At 56.3% G+C, this 20,074-nt stretch overlaps 1 protein-coding gene across 7 annotated transcripts in view; it reads left to right on the top strand.

The window, feature by feature from the left end:
* The first annotated feature begins 218 nt into the window (after positions 1-218).
* The window catches only part of CPNE2 (copine 2), a 46,882-nt gene continuing 27,026 nt past the window's right edge, over positions 219-20,074 (top strand). For all 7 annotated transcript variants that reach the window (XM_039232667.1, XM_039232666.1, XM_039232670.1 and 4 more), the window contains exons 1-3: positions 219-398; positions 15,356-15,570; positions 18,865-19,044. In XM_039232667.1, the coding sequence (XP_039088598.1) occupies positions 15,391-15,570; positions 18,865-19,044 (360 nt within the window). In that variant the 5' untranslated portion in view covers positions 219-398; positions 15,356-15,390. The remainder of the gene's footprint in view (positions 399-15,355; positions 15,571-18,864; positions 19,045-20,074) is intronic.

Below are 20,074 nucleotides of genomic sequence, written 5' to 3'. Positions count from 1 at the left end.
GCGCTGAGATCCCGGAGCGCCAGGGCGCGCCGGCCGCGGGCTCGGAGCCGCGGACGGCGGGCGGGACAGCTCCCCCGCTCCGCCCGTGGGGCGCGCTCGCCCCTCCAGGAAGCGCCCGCCTCGCCTCCGCACCCCCGCCCCCTCTCGGCCGGAGGGAGGAGCCCGAGCCGCCGCCGCCGCCGCCGCCGCCGCCCGCCCGCCCGGGAGGAGCACCGGACCCCAGGCGGCTGGGAGCGCACGCGAGCCGGCTAGGGCCGCGCGGGCAGCGCCCTGAGCCCGTCCCGCGCCCGCGGGCCCCGCCAAGCAGAGGAGCGCCCCGGGATGCCCCGGCGGCCCGGAGCGCGGGCAGCGGCAGCGGCGACCGCGCAGTGAGGGCGGCGGCGCCCGCGGGACCCGTGGTGAGTGGGGCCCGGCGGGCCAGGGGCGGGCCAGGGGCGGGCGGGGCGCCCTGGCGCGAGCGCTAAGTTCGGCCTTTGGGCTCGGCGTCTGGCGCCGGCGCCGGGTTGGAAGGAAGCCGGGTTCCGCCCCCGGGGCCGTGACACCCCAAGCCCCCCGCCACCCGCGCGCACCAGGATCCGGCCTTTGGGTGACTCAGCTGCGACCCGGCCACGCGGGGGCGCTCCGGCCGCGCCCGGACCGCCGTGGGGGAAAAGAGGAAAGGGTGCTGGAGGAGGGTGGCGCCCCTCGGCGTCGGAGCCCAGCTGTTTAGGGACTCTCCTACCTCCTGCCTGGAGCCTGGGGGCGTCCGGAAGGTAGAGTCCTCGCCTGCGTCCCAGCCGCCCAAGACTTGAGGTCGGGTTGGGCCCAGGCCCCTGGCCCCCGTAACCTGTAACCTGCTCTCAACCTCCAGTACCGCCTCCACACCCTCCCCACCCGCTCCAGCGTACTGCCCGAGAGCCAGCTCCCAGCCCGGGAAGAGGGAACGGAGGGAGGGCGTGGAGCTGGGCAGCTTCCCAGAAGTCGAAGTGTGTTTGCAAACTAGTTTTTTCGCAAAAGCTGTCTGGCACCTGTGTGCTTAAGGGGGGTGGGGTGGGGGGACATGGGAGAGAGAGCAAGACTCCTTCCTTTCCGTTTCTCGCAGCCCTGTTTTTCGGAGAATAGAGGTGTCTTACTCCCCTCTTCTCATCCCATCCCAGCCCCGCCCTCTACCCCCCGCCCCCTGGACAAGCCCTTTGGGAAGGGGCTCCTTCAAAGGAGACTGTGATTTGCCCACTGTGATGACAAGTGGAACTGGAACCCAGGACTCTGGGAGCCCAGTGAGGTCTCATCCCGCTGTCTGTGATTCTCCCAGCCCTGTTATGCATTTCGGGAAGTGACACCCTCAAGAGATCTGGGAGAATTATGAGCTGCCCTTTGTTTGTCTGCCCTTAGTTTTTGCTTGCCTAGGAGTGTGGGCTGTCACCCATGGGTGGGGGGCTTTTTCTGTTCGTTGGGGGCACCCACAGCTTCAGTAATTGGGGCGGGGGTGGGAATCCCGTTGTAATCTTCAGCAGTTGCCCCCTGTCTGTGGCCAGCTTTGGGACTGGGTCTGAATGCCCACCCAGTGCTGGGCTGGGGGCTGTTCCTCTTCTCTGAGCCTCCTGGTGCTTATCTGTAAAATGGGCTAATTGTCCAGGACCTGTGTGCCTGGAGGCCTGGTGCAAACATAAAGACATTGAGGAGTGGTTTTATTGCAATCCCTCTGGCACTGGGCCCAGTGAGCACGGACACTGCCCCAGGCATGCGGCCGCCGGGGGAGGGGTCATGCAGGCACATTTTTTCCATGGAAAGAGCCAGGGGCTGGGAATGTGGACGCTTGGGTTCTCCTTGCCCTCTGCCACTTCCTGTGTGTGTCCGCCTTGTCACTCACTGGGCTTGGGGCTTTTTCCATCTGTAAGACGAAGTAAACTATGACACATTCCCGTTTCTAGGGCTACTGGGAGGCGGGGACCAGGGGGCGGGGGTTCTGCAAAGTGGGGTGTACTTCATGAGTGGCAAGTGTGGTGTTTCAAGAGACCCCCCCCCGCCCCCCAGGGCCCATGAAAATTAAAATCTCAGGTGCATGACAGCCCCGGGGATAGAGCCTCCGTCTCTATGCCTGTAAAGTAGTGAGAACAATACCCTGTATAGCTTTGTAATCTTTTAGGGTTATTGGGTATTTATTTAAAGGTAGTTGTGAGGATTAAATTAGGTGGCAAAGGGCTCATGTGCCAGCATTATGAATGGTATGGTGGTAAGCACTCCGTGACCGTTAACTGTGAGTGTCCTTATTCCTGGGACTATCCATAAGCCCGGTGCAACTGCATTTAGGATTCCTTCTGGGACTTTCTCAGGCCAGCCTGCTCCTCCCTCTCCCACCTCCCGCCTGGGGAGAGGAGCTTCAGAAGCCAAATGTCAGACTTCTGGACTGTTCAAGGTGCAGAGTCCTGAGTGGGAAGTTTCCACTAAAAACACCGTGAGGGAGGGTAGGTCCGAAAGAGTTCCCATGCCATGCACCTTGGGCTGGCCCCCCAGGGCTCTGAGGAGTGACAGAAAAGAACAACACTGCTATCCGAGCAGGGAGCACTGTGGGCAGGCAAGGCTTCCCTACGGAGAAGCCCCCAGCCCAGGGCCGGGTCCCTTCTGCCTGATGGAAGTCTTCCTCGCTCCCTCCCCCTGTAACCCACACCGGCACTGCTGAAGCAGGGCCAGTCATTTCAAGAACCCAGCCCAGTGCCCTCGTCCCTCACTGGGCCACCCGCGCTCTGCTCCCATGGTGGCGCACGGTGGACTGTGCTGTTCGGTGTTCTGGGGTGGTTTCTCCACTAGCTCTGTCCTCACCTTCTTCCTTCAGGGGCTGAGATGAGGCTAATTAGCTGCCACTTGCTCACTCGCAGGCGTAATTTGTCTCGGGCGTTAGCCACCTTCTAACATTTCTCGTATTTATTCATTTGTGTATCACCTAATTATCTGCCCCTCTTCCCAGAGTGTCAGCCCCTCGAACGGGCGAGGATAGTGTCCATCTTGTCCAGGGCCCTTGCCGTGCACTTAGAGAAGATAAATGACTGGGTCTGCCCCGCATCGTAGCCTCCTGTCCAAGAGCCTGTGATGCTGGCTGATGGAGCCATGAGGAGTCATGAGCTTGCCCTCTTGGGTCTCTGGATGGAGCCCTGCTCTCCGTGCTAAGCGCTGGGAGACCGTCACAGGGCAGCAGCCTTGCTGACGGAGGAGGGAAACGGACTTGTCTGAAGAAGGTGGGATTTGCCTGCACTGGGGGACCCGAGGCTGGAGGAGACGGAGGTGGCCGCTGCTGCCATGGGCTGCCCACTCAGGGGACTGAGGTGTACTGGGGAGATCCCCCATCCCCCATGTGACCTGGGCCACGTCTCTTAACCCCTCTGACCTCCGTTTCCTTGTCTAGGAAATGGGGACTCTTAGACTGCAAGCTGTCCCCACTGCTTTCTCCGTGGGGTCCTTCAGGCAGCTTTGAAAGAGCTCGTAAGCCGAAGAGGGCTGTGCACGGCTGTGATTGCTCTTCCACCTATGGCTTTGGGTCCCACCTTTCATTCATTGTATGGCCACCTGTTGTCACTCGGCAAAGGTTTACTGAGCAGCTCCACTGGGGTCTGGGACTGTGCTGAGGCTGGGGCACAGCTATGGAGCTCCGAGTAGAATTGGGGGGCAGGGACAGAGAGAGGCCTGCAGATGACAAGGAGGCAGGAAGACTTCAGATAGTGGAAACTGCCGCAAAGAGAATAAAGCACGGTGAAGTGAGCGATGGGGGCCTGTGTGTGAGACTCAGGGAGGTCTCTTGAGCAGGTGGTGGTGACATTCGAGCTGCCATGCTAATCTAGGGCCTTGGTCTCTGGTTCATGGCTGTCTCCCAGCCGTGCCTGGTGCCCAGCACGTGCTCAGGGGATACTTTTGAATGAAAGAGGGAGGCGTGCCCCAGACAGAGGAAACAGCACATGCAAAAGCCAAAGCCTTGAGTTGGGAACATGCGTAGTGTATTCCGAGAGCCCATTCTCCTTTTGACCCAGCTCTCCTTCTCCTTTCGGTGGCTCATATGTCTTGTCGGGAGCTGGGGGCAGGACACACGAGAGAGCGTGCTCAGCTCCCGGCAGAAGCTGCCACTCAACCTCTGCCTCCCCTGCTCCCCCGCAATCTTTCCAAGTCACCCAGCGGCCCGGCAGGGAGGGCTGCGCTTTGCAACGTGCACGCAGGGAGCCCAGCTGCCTGGCGTCACGCCCTGGTTTGCCCTGGACCAGCTGGATGACCTTGGGTAGTGTATTCGTTTTCTAGGGATGCCGTAGCAAAAGACTCAAAACTGAATGGCTCAAGGGGTGCCTGGGTGGCTCAGTTGGTTAAACGTCCAGCTTCAGCTCAGGTCATCATCTCACGGTTTGTGGGTTCGAGCCCCGCGTCGGGCTCTGTGCTGACAGCTAGCTCAGAGCCTAGAGCCTGTTTTGGATTCTGTGTCTCCCTCTCTCTCTGACCCTCCCCTGCTCATGCTGTGTGTGTGTCTCTCTCTCAGAAATAAATAAAAAACATTAAAAAAAAAAAAACCTGGATGGCTCAAAAGCACAGAAATATATTCTGTTTTGGAGGCCAGAAGTCCAAGTTCAAGGTGTGGGCAGGGCCATGTTCCTCTAAAGGCTCTAGGGGAGGCATGTTTCCTTGACTCTTCCGGGTTCCCGGGGCTATGCCAGCATCACACTGATCTCTGCCTCCTTCCCTCAGTGTCTTCATACGGTCCCTCTCATAAGGACACCAGTCACATTGGATTAAGAGCCCATCCTACCCCTGTACGACCTCCTCGTAACTAGTCACATCCGCAACTCCTGTATTTCCAGGTGAGATCACATTCTGAGGAATTAGGGGGTTAGGGTTTCAACTTAGCTTTGGGGGGAACATAATTCAACCTCTAACCTCTACATCACTTCTCTGTGCCTGGTTCTCCGATCTGTAAAATGGGGTGCTTATAAGAGGGCACATGTCCTGGGGTTGCAGGGAGGCCTGAGTGGAATGCTGTAATCCTTGGGCCAGGGCCGGGCACAGGCAGTCCATGCTACTGTTTCCTTCTCCTCAGGGAGGACTTCCTGTGAGCTGGGACCCAGAGCCCAAGAGCAGGTGGCGATGTCCGTGACCAGAAGGTCTTGCTGAGAAGACCTTCAGGCTCACTTGCGTGGGCCTGAAGTAGCACCTGCTCTCCGACTCACAGACACCCCTCCCCTCTGTCTGGCTGAGTGGGGGGCAGGGAGCACCCCTTCATTGTGGGGCTGGGTGGCATGAAAGCTACTGGAACTACAAGAAGCCTTTAACAAAGAGGAGGGAGGGCCCCACATGCGGAGGAGTGAGCAAGGGTGCCTCGTCCCCATGTGCAGGAACCCATGAGGGGATTCAGTACGGGGTGAGCCCAGATGACTTTCAGGGTCCATCAGCCCAGAGATTTTGGGTGGGAGCTTGGGGCTGAGGCTCAGAGCACCCCAGGAAAGACTCCTCAAGGCTGGAAGGAGCCCAGGCTCTACACAGGGAAACTGAGGCACAGAGAGGGGAAGGAACTTGGAAGAATTCACACACTTTTTGGGAAGCCCTGTCTCTAGTCTCCCCGCGGGAGTCCCTGGGTGGGCATGGGCACCACAGGGCAAGGCCCAGGGCTGTCCCTGTCCCTGAGGCTGCCCCTCTGCCCCCTACAAATGAAGCCAGGTTGGAATGACTTTGGCTACCGGTCACTGTCACCATGCCCCCCAGCCTCCATTAGCTTGGTCCACCCCCAAGCTTAGCCAGACCCACTCCTGAGTTCCCGAAGTACTTTCTGCACCCCAGAGTATATCCACACCCGTCCTGTGTCCTGTGTCGCACTCCCTGAGAGGTGGAGGTCAGGCCGTCACCTGCTCCGCTTTGCACATGAAGGAGCTGAGGCCTAGGAGGGAGGAGGTGGCAGAAGCAGGCCTTGACTCCTGACTCCCTGGAGGGTTGGGGGTAGGATGGAGGCCACTGTGTAGCCTGCTGCCACAGCCCCTGGGGTGATAGGCTGGGGAGACGTGGGGCCAAGCCCTTTGGACCAAGATTGAGCTGAACTGGGGGCCTCGGGGTCCCAAGGGAGGCCTCCTTCCCCAGGGGCCAGAGCTTAGTGATTAGGTGGGGGCTGCAGAGAACAGCCTCCCCTGGGTGTGGTCGGATGGAAGCTGGGGACTCCATGGGGTGTCAGACCCCTGCTGCAGCCTCCACGCTGTGCCCTCTGCATCTGTATTTATCCCCATAATGGCCTGGCTGCCTGTCAGGAGCGCGGTGTCTTCCCCGTGCAGCGGCGGAGCCAGCCTAGCTAAGGTAGAGAAGCGATTTGTGTCACGATGCTGCCCTTCACCTCGGTGCCCACTCTGGGCGCTGTCGCCTGGCAGGGGGTTTGCAGGGAGGGCCCAGGGGTTTGAGCAGCTTGGGGCTGGACCCCTCCCTCCCCCACCCAGAGAACTGGGGCTGTGGGATGTTGCGGGTGGTGTATGCCTGGGAAGGTGGCACAGGATAAGCCGAAAGCCTTTCAGCTCAGGAATTCAGGGGACTCACGATTCTGAAATCCCAGACTTCGCCAACCCTGGAATTCTGAGAATCTGCAGTCCCCCTTTGCCTTTTCGGTCTTCCTCACTTCCAACAAAGGTCAGTGACATTTCCTAAGCCAGTTACTTACAATATGGTGACAATGTCGGTGCCTTCTCCATGGACCAGCGGGTGGGGGGCGGCTTTGTAGAGGAGTCCTCAGATCTTAGCACGCTATGAAACATACAGACGTCCCCACACACAGCTCCATGGGTGTCTACAAACCAGAGCATTAGTCATGTCAGCACCCGGACAGGGAACAGAGAAACTTGACCAACACTGCAGCCCCCTGGTGCCCCCTTCCGGTCACAAGCACCCCTCCCTCCTGACTTCCAGCAGCACAGATCTATTTTGCTTGCAATTTAACTTCATATAAATGAAATCAGACAGGACCATGCACTTCTTTCTTCCTGGTCTCCATTCAGCACGTTCATGAGACCCGTCCGTATCATCGGCGCCCCCGTGCTCCTGGAAGTATAGTCCACTGCGTGGGTGCTCACATTTCTCCATCCCTTCTCCTGATGATGGGCGTCCGGGGTGCATCCAGCCTGGGGCTACCCTAAATAGTGCTGCTGTGAAAGTCATTGCGGGGGGGGGGGGGTCCTTTGGTGAACACAGGTGCGTGTTTCTGTGGGGCGTTGCTGGGTCATCACCGGGGTGCATCTGTGTAGCTTCGGTGGACCTGTCACACATCCCTGCAAGCGTTCGCCCCAGGCCACACTCCCTTTGGCGGCGTGAGAGTTCCAGGAGTTCCATGCCCTTGTCACTACTTGGTAGTGGCAGCCTTTTTCATTCTGGCCATCCTGGGGGTGGCGGAGGGGAGGGGGGAGGGGGCAGAGTGGTATCGATTGCATTTGGTTTTGCTGAGCTGAGTTGGGAGAACGAAAAGGCAAAGTAAACCAAGGGGAAGGGCGCTCCAGGCAGGTGGAACAGCATATACAATATGCTGGAGAAGTATTTCTGGACCTCTGGGTAGTGGACAACATCGCTGGAGCCAGAAGTGTGAGGGCTGTGGCGGGGGGCGGGGGGGGGGGAGGGGCTTGGATATCATTCTGAGAACAGCCCGGAGCCACGGAGAGGTTTTCCTCATTGTGAGTGGGCACCTACAGTGTGTTAGGCATTTTGTACTTTCTATTTGATGGATAAGAAAACTAAGATTCAGAAGGACCAAAAGCTTATCCAGAGTCATCTTAGCAGAGGCTCGGGATTGCATACCCTTCCAAGCCTTGTTTTGCTCATCTGGAGAATGGGGGTATTCCTAACATCTCGCTTAAGGATGTTGTAAAGCCATAGAAGTTAAAGTCCGTAAAGTATTGGGCCCAGGGCCTGGGACAGACATTATTATTACTCTTATTTCATTACTATTTCTCCACCAGCACGGCCACACCCACCTCCTCTCTTCCCTTCCAGCTTCCCTTCCAGCTGGGACTAGGCCCACCCAGCTCCCACATTTAGGAAGGGCTGGCCCAGAACTCCAGCCCCAACACCCTGTTTTTCTTCCCCATGATTTTCTTCTCCCAGAGGCTGAAGTTTGTGGTGATGGTTAATTTTACATGTCAACTTGGCTAGGCTGTGGTGATCAGCTGTTTGCTTAAGCACCAGTCTGATGTTACTGCATAGGTATTTTTTAGATATGATTAACATTTAAATCAGTAGACTTTTATTCAAGCAGATTACCCTGCATTGGGTGGGTGGGTCTCATCTAATCAATTGAAGGCCTTTTATAAAAGTAAAGGACCAAGATTTCTCCAAGAAGGAATTCAGCCCCAAGACTCCAACATAAGAGGGGTGGCCCAGCCGGCGCCTGGCTCAATCGGTAGAGCTTGCAACTCTTGATCATGGGATTGTGAGTTTGAGCCCCACATTGGGGGGCCAAGTTTACTTAAAAAACAAACAAACAAACAAAACCCTAAAACAGAAATCTTGCCTAGTTTCTAGCCTGCCTGCCCTGTCCTGTGGATTTTGGAACTCAGGACTCTCACATCACCTCTGACCTGAATTTCCAGCTTTCCGTCTTGTCCTCCAGATTTAGAATTTGCCAGGCTCCACAGATGCGGGAAACAATTCCTTAAAAGAAATCTCTTCCTATATATATAGAAATCCCCATTTGTTCTGTTTTCTCTGGGGAAGCCTAATACAGCTACCATCTGTGTCCCAGGGACTTCTCACCTAGGAAATGGGGCGAAGGAGCAGCTTAGATCTGGACATATTTGAGACACGGTCTGACCCCAAACGTTCAGGCAGTGGAGCCACTGACAGTGGCTCCAGCTGACAGTGTCACCCTCGAGACCCAACACTGCAGACTCAGAGATCTGCAGAGACCTGGCCCACAGACTCAGTGTGTGAGGCTGACGGTCCTTGTACTGACCAGACTTGACATCTGCCTTGTTATGCCAAGTGTGGGCTAAAGCAGAGCCACCCCTGGCACGCGGTCAGCCATGGGGCGGCCATAATGTCACCTCCGATCTAGGAGCTCAGGCTCAGATGGGCGGCCTCGGCGTCGCCTGGGAGCTTGTTAGAAATGCAGACATTACGGGGCTCCCAGGTGGCTCAGTCCATTCAGTGTCTGACTTCAGCTCAGGTCATGATCTCATGGTTCGTGAGTTCAAGCCCCGTGTCAGGTTCTGTGCTGACAGTTTAGAGCTCGGAGGTTGCTTTGAATTTTGTGTCTGCCTTTTCCCCTACTCTCTCTGTCTCCCTGTCTCTCTCTCTCTCTCGGATGAATAAACATTAAAAAGAAAAAAAAAGAAAGAAAGAAAATGCAGACATTGAGGTCTCTCCCCAGACCTGCTGAATCAGAATCTGCATTTTAGCAGGATGCCGCACCTGGCCACCCCCGGTATTTGCGTGTACTTCAGCCCACCACAGAATCACCAGGAGCGCTTGTTAAAACACAGGTTGTTAAGTGCCACTCTAGGGATTCTGACTGAGCAGGTCTGGTGGGCCCAGGATGCTGCCTTTCCTTTTTTTATATACATTTATTAATGTTTTATTTATTTTTGAGAGAGAGAAATAGACAGAGTGCAAGCAGGGGAGGGGCTGAGAGAGGGAGACAGAATCTAAAGCAGGCTCCAGGCTCTGAGCTGTCAGCACAGAGCCCGATGTGGGGCTCGAACCCACGAACTGTGAGATCATGACCTGAGCTGAAGTCAGATACTTAACTAAGTGAGCCACCCAGGCGCCCCCAGGATGCTGCATTTCTGTCAAGTTTCCAGGAGATGCTGAGGTGGCCCATCTGGGAAAACTACGTGAAGCTGTGAGATCTTAGGGCCATTGCCCTAAGGACCCTCTGGTCAGAGACTAAACCCCGCTGAGCGGGATTTGCTGCATGGATAAGGACCCAGAGGCCCTGAGGGGTGCACCTTATGGGGTCTGAATCCATTATCCCCTCCCTGGCCCCCCGCCCACCACCTTGCTCTCCACTGGTATGCCAGTACTCTGTCTTCCAGTTAAGAAGAGGAACCTCGAGCCATAGTTCTCAACCAGTTTTCACTCTTTGCCCCCTTTACATAATCCATAAACCTCACACATCTCCTGGGATTCCGATCTGCTCGGCTTCCCCCAGCCATCAAGAACGGCTGATAATAGCATAAGCTACATGCGGTCATTCTAAGTGCTTTACTGCACTTAATCCTTGCAGTACCCTACGGGAGCGCTCTCACTGTCTGCCGTTTTGTAGAGGGGGAAGCTGAGACCAGAGACGTGAAGTAACTTGCTCAAGGCCACACAGCAGGTAAATGGCAGAGCGAGGGATTGAAAGTCGGATATTCTGAGTCCGGAGTCTGTGCTCTTAATTGCTGGGGGTACTGGTCAGAGGACTGAGCCGCTGTCCTTGTTACTACCACTAACCAGACTTTGTAGAGCATTTTTGTTCCATAATCAGCACCAAAAACAGAATTTCTTTTCCATCTTCTAAGTATCAAGTCAAACACGCTTTTTCGTGCGGCACATGATCCCCCCACCAGAAGTCCCGGTAGGCTGTGCCATTGTTACCCTTGCCCCGCAGTCTATACCACGGGAGACCCTCTGGAGTGGGGGCCGCTACCTCCCTGGGCACCTCGGTCAGCCCTGCCCTTGGCTTTCCATCCTCCCTTATCTGGCTCTCCCGCTCAGCCTGTGCCTCCCCGCCCCCACTGCCCATCTCTCTGTGCCTGCCCCCCCCCCGCCCCCGGTGTCTCCTCGTCACTGCCCATCTCTGGGTCGGGAGCCCTTCTGGCCTCACCGTCTCCTCCCCGCAGTGAGCGGGGCGCACAGCCCAGCCTCTGGGTCCTGAACCGCTGGAGCCAATAGCAGGTGAAAGGGTAGAGTCAACAACGTGGCCTTCGGCCTCGGCATCACCCTTTCCTGTTTTGGAAAAACCACTGCCCCTTCTTGGGCCTCAGTTTCCATCCTTGTGAAGTGGGATATGAGGCCCTCTCCTCCTGGCCTCTTGGAGCAATCTTGACGGTCCCAGGTTTCAGTCACGGCTTTGTGATCTTTCTGATGTGTGTCAGGGATCTTTGCGATGTGTGTCGGGTCGGGGGGGTGGTTGTGATTTCTCTGAGGCTGAAGATTAAAGAGCCTGTATGGTGGGTTTTCTCCCTCCCTCATTCATTTGGCAAGTACATACTCAGTACTCAGTACGTACAGATGCCTCTCTGCGTGCTAGGGAAGCAGGAATGATCCCTCCCTCGTGGAGGTTACATTCTAGGGAGCCAAACAGACAAAACACGGACAAATTGACAAGTTAAATGACTGTACATTAGAATGATGTGTGAAGGGAACAGTGTGGGGCTAAGACAGAAATTACATTAGCTCAACCAGGGAATGCCTCTGACAACCAAGACCCATGCTGTGAAGAAAAGCATTTCTGGTAGAGGAAATAGCAAGTGCAAAGGCCCTGAGGCAGTAGAGAGGTTGGCCTGTTTGCAGAGCAGGAGGAAGCCAGTGTAGCTGAGGCAGACGGGGGAGGGGGAGGCTGGCACGAGATGGGGTCAGGTCAAGCAGGGCCCTATAAGCCTGGAGAGAATTTGGGTTTCGTGTGGCCTGGAAGGCGAAGCCTCTGGAAGGTTTCAGGAAGAACTGTGGCAGCCTCTGATTTGCATGGGTAAAGACTCACTCTGGCTCTGGGTTGCTCTGGGAGCCCTGTCATGGCCCAGTGCTTAGCTGGGCATGAGGTGATGGCGGTCTGGCTGGGCCAAGGCAGCGGAAGGCAGATGATGAGGACATTGCTCACTGCATCTTGAGTGGAATCTAGAAAGAGGTGGGGTAAGAGGGTGGGCGGTGAAAGAAAGAGAGAGGGACAGGATGACGGGTTCTTCGGTTTCTGGCCAAGACCATAATGTTCTAGATCTGGGGTTCAGCACCAGAGGCTCCAAATCCTGTCCTGTCCCCCCCGAAGGGCAAGATGTGTGGGGAGCTGGGGCCACTAGACCCTGTGGGGGCTGAAGCCTGTGTCCGGTTCATCCAGTGCCCTCCGTCTCAGGGCGCTCCGGGGAAGCTTGTGAAATGAACGAACGGGAATTCCCGAGCCCTGTCTTCTCTTCGCCTCCGTCGACCCATCTGTAAAAGCGACTCCTGGTTTAGTGTTATCCCCGGCTCCCAGCTCCTCCCCTGGGGATCTGGTCACTCTAGAAGGCCTGTGCCCATCTGGGCCGAGAAGCGGGACCGTCTGCGAGCAGGCCCTGCCTGGCTCTCCGTGCCCCCTGTGCAGCCCGTAACCTCAAATTACCTGTGGGGCGGGTGCCGCATCAAGGAGGCTTCCTGTTGGCCCAGATGCGCATGGCAGGCCCAGCCCTCCCTTAATGACACCTTGCCCGCCTGCCCTCTTGCTGGAGTAGGAGGGGAGGGGGCCCGGCCCAGCATAAGCTGTGATTTCTTTTTCCGTTGCGTCAGGCCTCAGGGTCCGGCCCGCCTGCCCGCTGCCGGGCTGGCACGGAGGGGCCCGCTCTGACCCTCGCCTGCCCCAACCCCGACATCATGTGCTCCCCATTTCGGGGATCCAGAAGCTTCCAGCCAGAGGGTGAGTTGGGCTCGCTCACTCGAGCTGGGGCCTGGCAGCCAGACGGGGTAGAGATGCGGGAGATTCCGAGGGGCTCGGCCCAGCCGGACACCCCTCCCCGCCCCTGTGACCTGGCCCTCCCGGCCATGCCCTCAGCCAGGCTGGAGCCAGTGTGGGGCAGGAGGACAGCGCGGGGACACTGGAGTGACGACAGTGGCTCAGACTGGGGGAGGGCAGGGGAGAAGGGGCCCCCCACCCGGTGTCCATATGCGTACATGCCTTTGCCTGTGTTAGTCTGGAGCCTGTGTACATGTGTGTGACTGTACACGTGTGCGTACGTGCGGCAGGAAGTGTGGCAGCCTGGGCGTGCGTACCTGACACCCCTCAGGATGAAAATAGCTGCCTCCGACTTGGCAGCAGGGGACAGGTGGCCCTCATGGGGCCATCTAGCGTGTCATGAAGGGGGCCCGTGAGGGGCAGAGGAGGCGGGTAAACTGGAACCCACCTCATCAGTGATGACCCCAGAGGTGTGGACAGTGCCACCCCCAAGGCACTGGGGTTCCCTTTGCCTGGCCGACGGCCCTTGGTCCCCACCCAGGTCCTGGTTTGTCACCATGCCCGGCAGCACCCCCACTCTGGCCAGAAGGACACAGATTGGCCTGGGGAGGCCAGAGACCCAGCTTATACCCTGCCTCTGCGGTTACCTGGCCGGGAGACCTTGGGCAGGTGACTTAGCACTCTCTGGGCCTCAGTTTCCTCATCTGTAAAATGGGGGTGACTGTTGTGACCCACCCCACCTCAGGGCGGTTGTGAGCACACACAGGCATTCTCTCAGCCACCTGCCAAGGTGTCCCTTTTGGACACCCCTATCCCCTCCGCCCTCCTGACTGGGTGGAGGCTTTGCTCGCCCCTCCCCCACGGAGGGCCACCCAGCTGCACACAGGGAGCGTGAATGAGGTGCTCCAGCCCCTCCGGTGGAAACTAATTTTTACACGACAAGAATAAATCCTGCGGGCAAATTGCAGTGCTGCCCTGATGCTCGGGGCTCACGTGATTATGACGAGGTTGTAGGGACAGACGAGGGGGGTGGCGGGTTGGTGGCTGAGGACTGGCTCTGTCACTGTCCAGATCCTCTCTGGCACGCCCAGGTCTCGCTGTGTCCGGAGAGGGGCCTCTGGTGCCAGCCCCACGCTAGCCGGGGCCTCCTGTAGCCTGGGGCATGTCTGCCCAGCCCGAGGCTGGCGCTCAGGCAGCGAGCTGGGCTGGGGTCGGGGGGGGGGGGCAGCATTGCTGCCGTGCCTCGTGCCTCGGTCCCTCCTCCCTGGATGACAGCCGCCTCCTCGCCATCTTCCCTGCTGCCTCTCCTAGCCTAACAGCCCCTTCTCCCCACAGGGGCTGGAGTCAGCTTTTCAAAACACCAATCAGATCATGTCACCTCTCTGCTTAAAACCCTCCAAGACTTCCATCACTCAGAATAAAGCCCCCAGGCCCTGGCCACTCCTCCCCCCCCCCACGCCCCCGAGCTGTCAGCCAGGCTGTGATCGGGCAGCCTTCTTACTGCAGGATCCCAGTCCCGGCTTGATTCTTGGGACCTAGTAGATGCCCAGTAAACGCTCTAGAGTGAATGAATGGGCCTCAGTGTCCTTGTCTGGAAAACGGGGTATAATTAATCCCTGCCCCACAAGACTGAATGAGAATTAGAGACATCGTGCAGATCATGTGCCCAGCTCGGTGTCAGCACTGACTACGAGTAAGTAAGTTGGGTTCATGTCCCCAGAGGGAATGCTCTCCTCTTACCCCCTTCTGGGGCGGTACAGGGCCGGTTGCCCACTCAACAGGGAAGGGCTGAAATATTAGTCAAGGAGCCGGAACCTGGCCTCATCCACACGGTGTCGGGGCTTGTGTTAACTACAAGCCAGTGGAATAGACCCAACTGCAGGAGTTTGGGAAGGGCTATATCTTGATGTCTCATGGGCAGATGTGGAAACTGAGGCACAGAGAGCCGGATGGCTTGTCCGCAGGGCCTTGTTATGGGCGGAACCCAGAGCTCCCCTCCACTCCCAGAGATGGGTTTCTCTTCACTTGCTCCAAATGAACACCTTGCTGGAAAACAGAACTGCTTAACGTAAGCAAATGCCAGTAATTAGCCGTGACAGCGGAAGGGGTACCTAAGGCCCGGGGCATGGAATCTGGGGAAGTCAGGTACAAGTGGAAGAGTTCTAATTCTATACTGGGAGTAATGACCCGCTCGGGCAGGATCTGAGCCATGTGGAGGCTTTGTCCTTTCACTTGAGTGAACAAGCACACACCAAGTACCTCCTTGGGCCTCAGTTCCTGTGCGTAGGCCCAGGGTACAAGATGAATGAGATTGCAATGAACAAAGTCAAGCTTTGGGTAAGTTATCAGAAGTGAGCTTCCTAGTGGCCAAAGCAACGAGGGAAACCCGAGCAATCACAAGCCCCACTGTAGCCCCAAGATGCCAAACTGCTGATTGCTCCGGAGAAGCCCGAGTGCTCCCGGGAAAATGAATGTTTCAGATGCCCATGTCCACTGTGACCCGTCACTGATCAGGCAGGGGCAGCTTGGACTTGCGTGTGTGATGATTGACCAACACAGAAAATAACTTCAAACTGCACGTGCTACCAAGGACTTGTTCTTCATTCTCCTTCGGGCAAGCTTCTGCTTGTGGTGCCCCAGTGTGTGCTCACCTTTCCTTCCCTCTCTCTGCCCACATCCCGAAGGGGCAGGTGATGACACCTCCTCGGGTGGGCTGGGACAGCGGCTGCTGTGCCCTCTCTGACCCCCCCTCTTCTATGCCCCTAGACTGTCAGGAGCTGCTGCCACCGCCCCCGACCCCCATGGCCTACACCCCTGGCGGGGGCGCCCCAGCAGCGGGGGTGGCCCCCATGGGCTCTCAGTACTGCGTGTGCAAGGTGGAGCTGTCAGTGAGTGGCCAGAACCTGCTGGACCGGGACGTCACCTCCAAGTCCGACCCCTTCTGTGTCCTCTTTACAGAGAACGATGGCAGGTGGATGGAGGTGAGGCCCCTCCATGTGCATCTGGGTGGGCGGAGGGTAGCCGGGTTGCCAGGAGGGGGTCCCCCTGGATCCTGGGGCCTCCAGGTTAGACCCTTGGAGGTCACTGGAGGATGGGCTAGGGATTACTTCTTGCTTTTAAAATTAAATTTCAGGGGCCCCTGGGTGGCTCAGTCACTAGAGCATGCTATTTTTGATCTCAGGGTTGTGAATTCAAGGACCATGTTGGGCGAGGGGCCTACTTTTATTTTTTTTTTTATTTTTTTTAAATGTTTTATTTATTTTTAGGAGAGAGAGAGAGACAGCGTGAGCAGGGGAGGGTCAGAGAGAGAGGGAGTCACAGACTGAAACAGGCTCCAGGCTCTGAGCTGGCAGTCAGCACAGAGCCCGACGCGGGGCTCGAACCCATGAACCGCGAGATCATGACCTAAGCGAAAGTCGGACGCTTAACCGACTAAGCCACCCAGGTGCCCCAAGGGGCCTACTTTTAAAAAAATAAATTTGGGGGCGCCTGGGTGGCTCAGTCGGTTGAGCGTCCAACTTCGGCTCAGGTCATGATCTCACGGTTCATGGGTTCGAGCCCCACGTCGGGCTCTGTGCTGACAGCTCAGAACCTGGAGCCTGCTTCAGATTTTGTGTCTCCCTATTTCTCTGACCCTCCCCTGCTCATGCTGTCTGTGTCGTCTCTCAAAAAAATAAATAAAACATTAAGAAAAAAGTTTTTAATAAATTTTATTTAAATTGTATTTATATCATTACTTAAGGAGCACCTGGGTGGCCCAGTCAAGTGTCTGACTCTTGATTTAGACTCAGGTCATGATCTTGCAGTTCATGAGATTGAGTCCCGCATTGGGTTCTGTGCTGACAGTGCGGAGCCCGCTTAGGATTCTCTCTCTCTCCCTCTCTCTCTGCACCTCTCCTGCCTGCGTTCTGTCTCTCTCAAAATAAATAAACATTTTTAAAAGTTGTATTTATAGTATTATTTAAAATAATTATATTTGTGTTTAAGATATTATAATTCATAGATTTATATTCATAATTACATTGTTTCATATCATATTTTCTTTTTAAAATATTTTTTAAGTTTATTTATTTATTTTGAGAGAGAGAGAAAGAGAGAGCACATGAGCAGGGAAGGGGGAGAGAGAGGGAGAGAGAGAGAGCCCCAAGCTGGCTCTGTACTGTCAGCCTGGAGCCCAATACAGGGCTTGAACTCATGAACCATGAAATCATGACCTGAGCCAGGGTCTCATGATCAACTAACTGAGCCACCCAGGTGCCCCCCATATCATAATATTTAAAATTACTATAATATATAGTTAAAACCTTAGGGTTTTACAAAATGCTTCAATTTTAAAAATAACTTTCCACATTTTTTTAACTTTATTTATTTTGAAATAGAGAGTACATGGACATTAGCGGGGTGAGGGACAGAGAGAGAGAGGTAGAGAGAGAATCCCAAGCAGGCTCCACAATGTCAGTGCAGAGCCAGACACAGGGCTTGAACTCAAGAACTATGTGATCCATGACCTGAACTGAAGAGTCAGACACTTAACCGACTGAGCCTCCCAGGTGCCCCCCCCCCCATGTTTATTCCTAAATGAACACCTAGTCAGTGAGGAGCAAACAAAGAAATGGGGAACTCAGTCTTTGGTCCCAGAGCTGGGCCAAGACCCAGGTCTGTCACTCCCAGCTGTGTGGCCTTGGGCAAGTGGCTGTCCCTCTCTGGGCCTGACTCCTCATCTGTGAAATGAGGCTATTTTCCCCCACTGCCTACCTGGCAGAGAGCCAGACCTGGGGCTGTGGATGGTACCAAGGACCTCTGAGCGGGAAGACTTCGGCCTGGGGGCTGATTGGAGATGCAGCTTGAGGAAGGATATTGAGAAACCCAAAACTTTCAAGTTTTAAAAGTTGCTTTGTTTTTATTTCAAAAGGGGCCTGGGTTCATTTTAGTAAATTTAGAAAACACAGATAGCCCCAAAGAAAATAATCAGAATGGTGAGAAACCTGTGTGTCAGAGAGAGAAGCACTGTTAAAGGTGTCCGGCCTTTAAGATAGTTTTATATGCATGTAAAATTTCCAAAATACGGATCTATTTTTAATAGCTACCCAACTGAGCCACAGTGGGCATCCTGATTAACGTACTATGATTTACAAAGAGTTTCCACAGATGTTAGATCCTTCTTATGATGCCAAGGAAATGGTGCTGAGATTGTTGACCCATTTTGCAGACGGAACACTGGGCCCTAGAGTGGGTAGGGGCCCCTCTGTGTCACCCAGTGCGTTGGTGGTAACAGCCGGAAGCGGGAGGGAAAACAGGAGGTCATCTGAGGACTGAAGCCAGCATGTCTGGAACACCCTGTCCCCCTCTGCCGGGTCTCTGGGACCCCCGCCTCCCCACTGCACCACACCCCTACTCATGGCATCCACCCCCCTCCCCCAACAATCAGCCTCTCACCCAGGCTGGCCACCCTGGCTAAAAATAGCCCAGGGCCAAGACTTCTTCCACCCCTGCTGCTCCAGCCCCTGAAAATGGACTGGGTGGGAGGAAAAATCAACATAGCCCGGGCCCCAAAATAGACCATCACCCAGACTCCGCGGTTTGGGGCCTCTGTGTAGAGAGGCCAGGAGGCGGGTTCCTGTCCCAGCCCCACGGCTGACCCACAGTACAAGGCCCTGTCTTTACCCAGGCCTTGGTTTCCACAGTAGGTGGGGGGTGGTCTGTACAGTTCCCAGTTGAGACATTCCAGGATTCTGTACAAGGTACAGACATCTGCCCCCACCTGCCCCTAAGTACCCCTCCTCCTCTCTGTTCCCTCTCTCAGCCTCCACGTGAAATGTGGTTTGAAAAAAGGGTTCTTCCAAGATAAAAAGGATGAAAACCACTGATAGTGAAATCCCTTCGTTGCACAGAATGGAAACGGAGGCCCTGATGGGGACAGAGACTTACTGTCTGTCACTTAACCCAGGCAGAGACATGGCTCGAGCTCTTCCTCTGGCCCCTGGTGTGGAGCCAGAGTCAAAGAGTTATGAGCGTCAGCATTAGAGCCAGACCTGGGTTCAAATCCTGACACTGCCCCTCTAGCTGTTCAGTCTTGGGTAAGTCCCTTAACCTCTCTGTGCATCCGTGTCCTCATTCGTGAGCTGGGAGTCCTAATGACCCCAGCCACCCAGGTCACTGGCCACAAAGGCCTGGCACAGAGTAGCTGTTCAGCAGGTTTGAATGACCTCGGGCAGTCCGGGATGGGTTGAAGCAGCTGCCTGACTTGGGCTCCCGCGCCCCCGCCCCTCTGCTAGTACGACAGGACAGAAACTGCCGTCAACAACCTCAACCCCGCGTTCTCCAAGAAGTTCGTCCTCGACTACCACTTCGAGGAGGTGCAGAAGCTCAAGTTTGCCCTGTTTGACCAGGATAAGTCCAGCACACAACTCGATGAGCATGACTTCCTGGGCCAGTTCTCCTGCAGCCTGGGCACGGTGAGCCGGGCCCCTTCCGGGGGCCAAGGGCAAGGCAGCTCTCGCCTCTGACCCCTCCCTGCGCCCAAGGACAGGGCAGTCCCTTGCGGAGGGCCTCTTCTGCCACCTGCTTTCCCTGGCCCCATTTTCCTGGCTGGCTTTCGAGGTAGCATTGCAAACGCAGATGGCCTTGGGGGGCAGCTAGCACGAAGGGGTAAGCAGCCTGGAGGTTTGGGGCCAGGCTGAAGAGTTTCCACTGGCTGTTGCCACACAGGAAGGGGGACCCCATGTGGCCAAAACCGCTGATTGTCAGAAGTAATCAGATGTGGTCTTGACTTCCTGGCTTAGGAGCATCTGACCAGTACCCGTGGGCATCCCTCTTTGTGGCTGGCTTACTGTGTAACCTTGGGCAACTTCCTTTCCCTCTCTGGGCCACCCTTTCCCATCCAGTGCAGTCCTTGCTGAGCTTATCGGGGTCGGGTGACTGCAGGGCTAGGAGTTCCAACCCTTTTGGCTGGGTGCCCTCGGGCAAAGTCCGCAGCCCCTTCTGGGCCTCAGTCTCCCCCCATTTCACTTGGGGCTACTGATGACTGCTTAGTCTGCGGTGATGATGGGGAATAGTGCGCACTGAGACGGCCCGCCCTTCCAGGAGACGGGAGGGAAAAGCAAGGCCCACGGGGGTGTGAGAAGCAGGGTGTGTCTCTGAGATTCCTGCCCCAAGTCCATGCCCTCAAAGGGTAACTGAGGAGAGCATGGGAGGGTGAGGGGGCAGCAGCTGCCACCAGCGTGGCCACCCGAAGCCCGGAGAAGGGGCAGAGCGCGCCGCGGGTTGCCAGGACCTGGTGAATGATGTGGCCACGGCCTGGAGGCCTCTGGACTCGAGCTAAAGCCACCAGTCAGCCTTGCTGCCCTCCTGGTCTCCCCTCGTGGCTGCACCCACAGCCCAGGGTGGCAGATGATGAGGAGCAGGTGGGGAAGGGCGAGGGTGAGAGTGGACTGGGGAAGAAAGCCAGACTTGCTGCGGCAGCACAGAGAAACGCTGGCATTCCCC

The sequence above is a fragment of the Hyaena hyaena genome, unplaced genomic scaffold (assembly GCF_003009895.1).
Source record: "Hyaena hyaena isolate Hyena2069 unplaced genomic scaffold, ASM300989v1 scaffold_68, whole genome shotgun sequence".
Classification (NCBI taxonomy): domain Eukaryota; kingdom Metazoa; phylum Chordata; class Mammalia; order Carnivora; family Hyaenidae; genus Hyaena; species Hyaena hyaena.
This window is presented reverse-complemented; position numbering and strand designations above follow the sequence as displayed.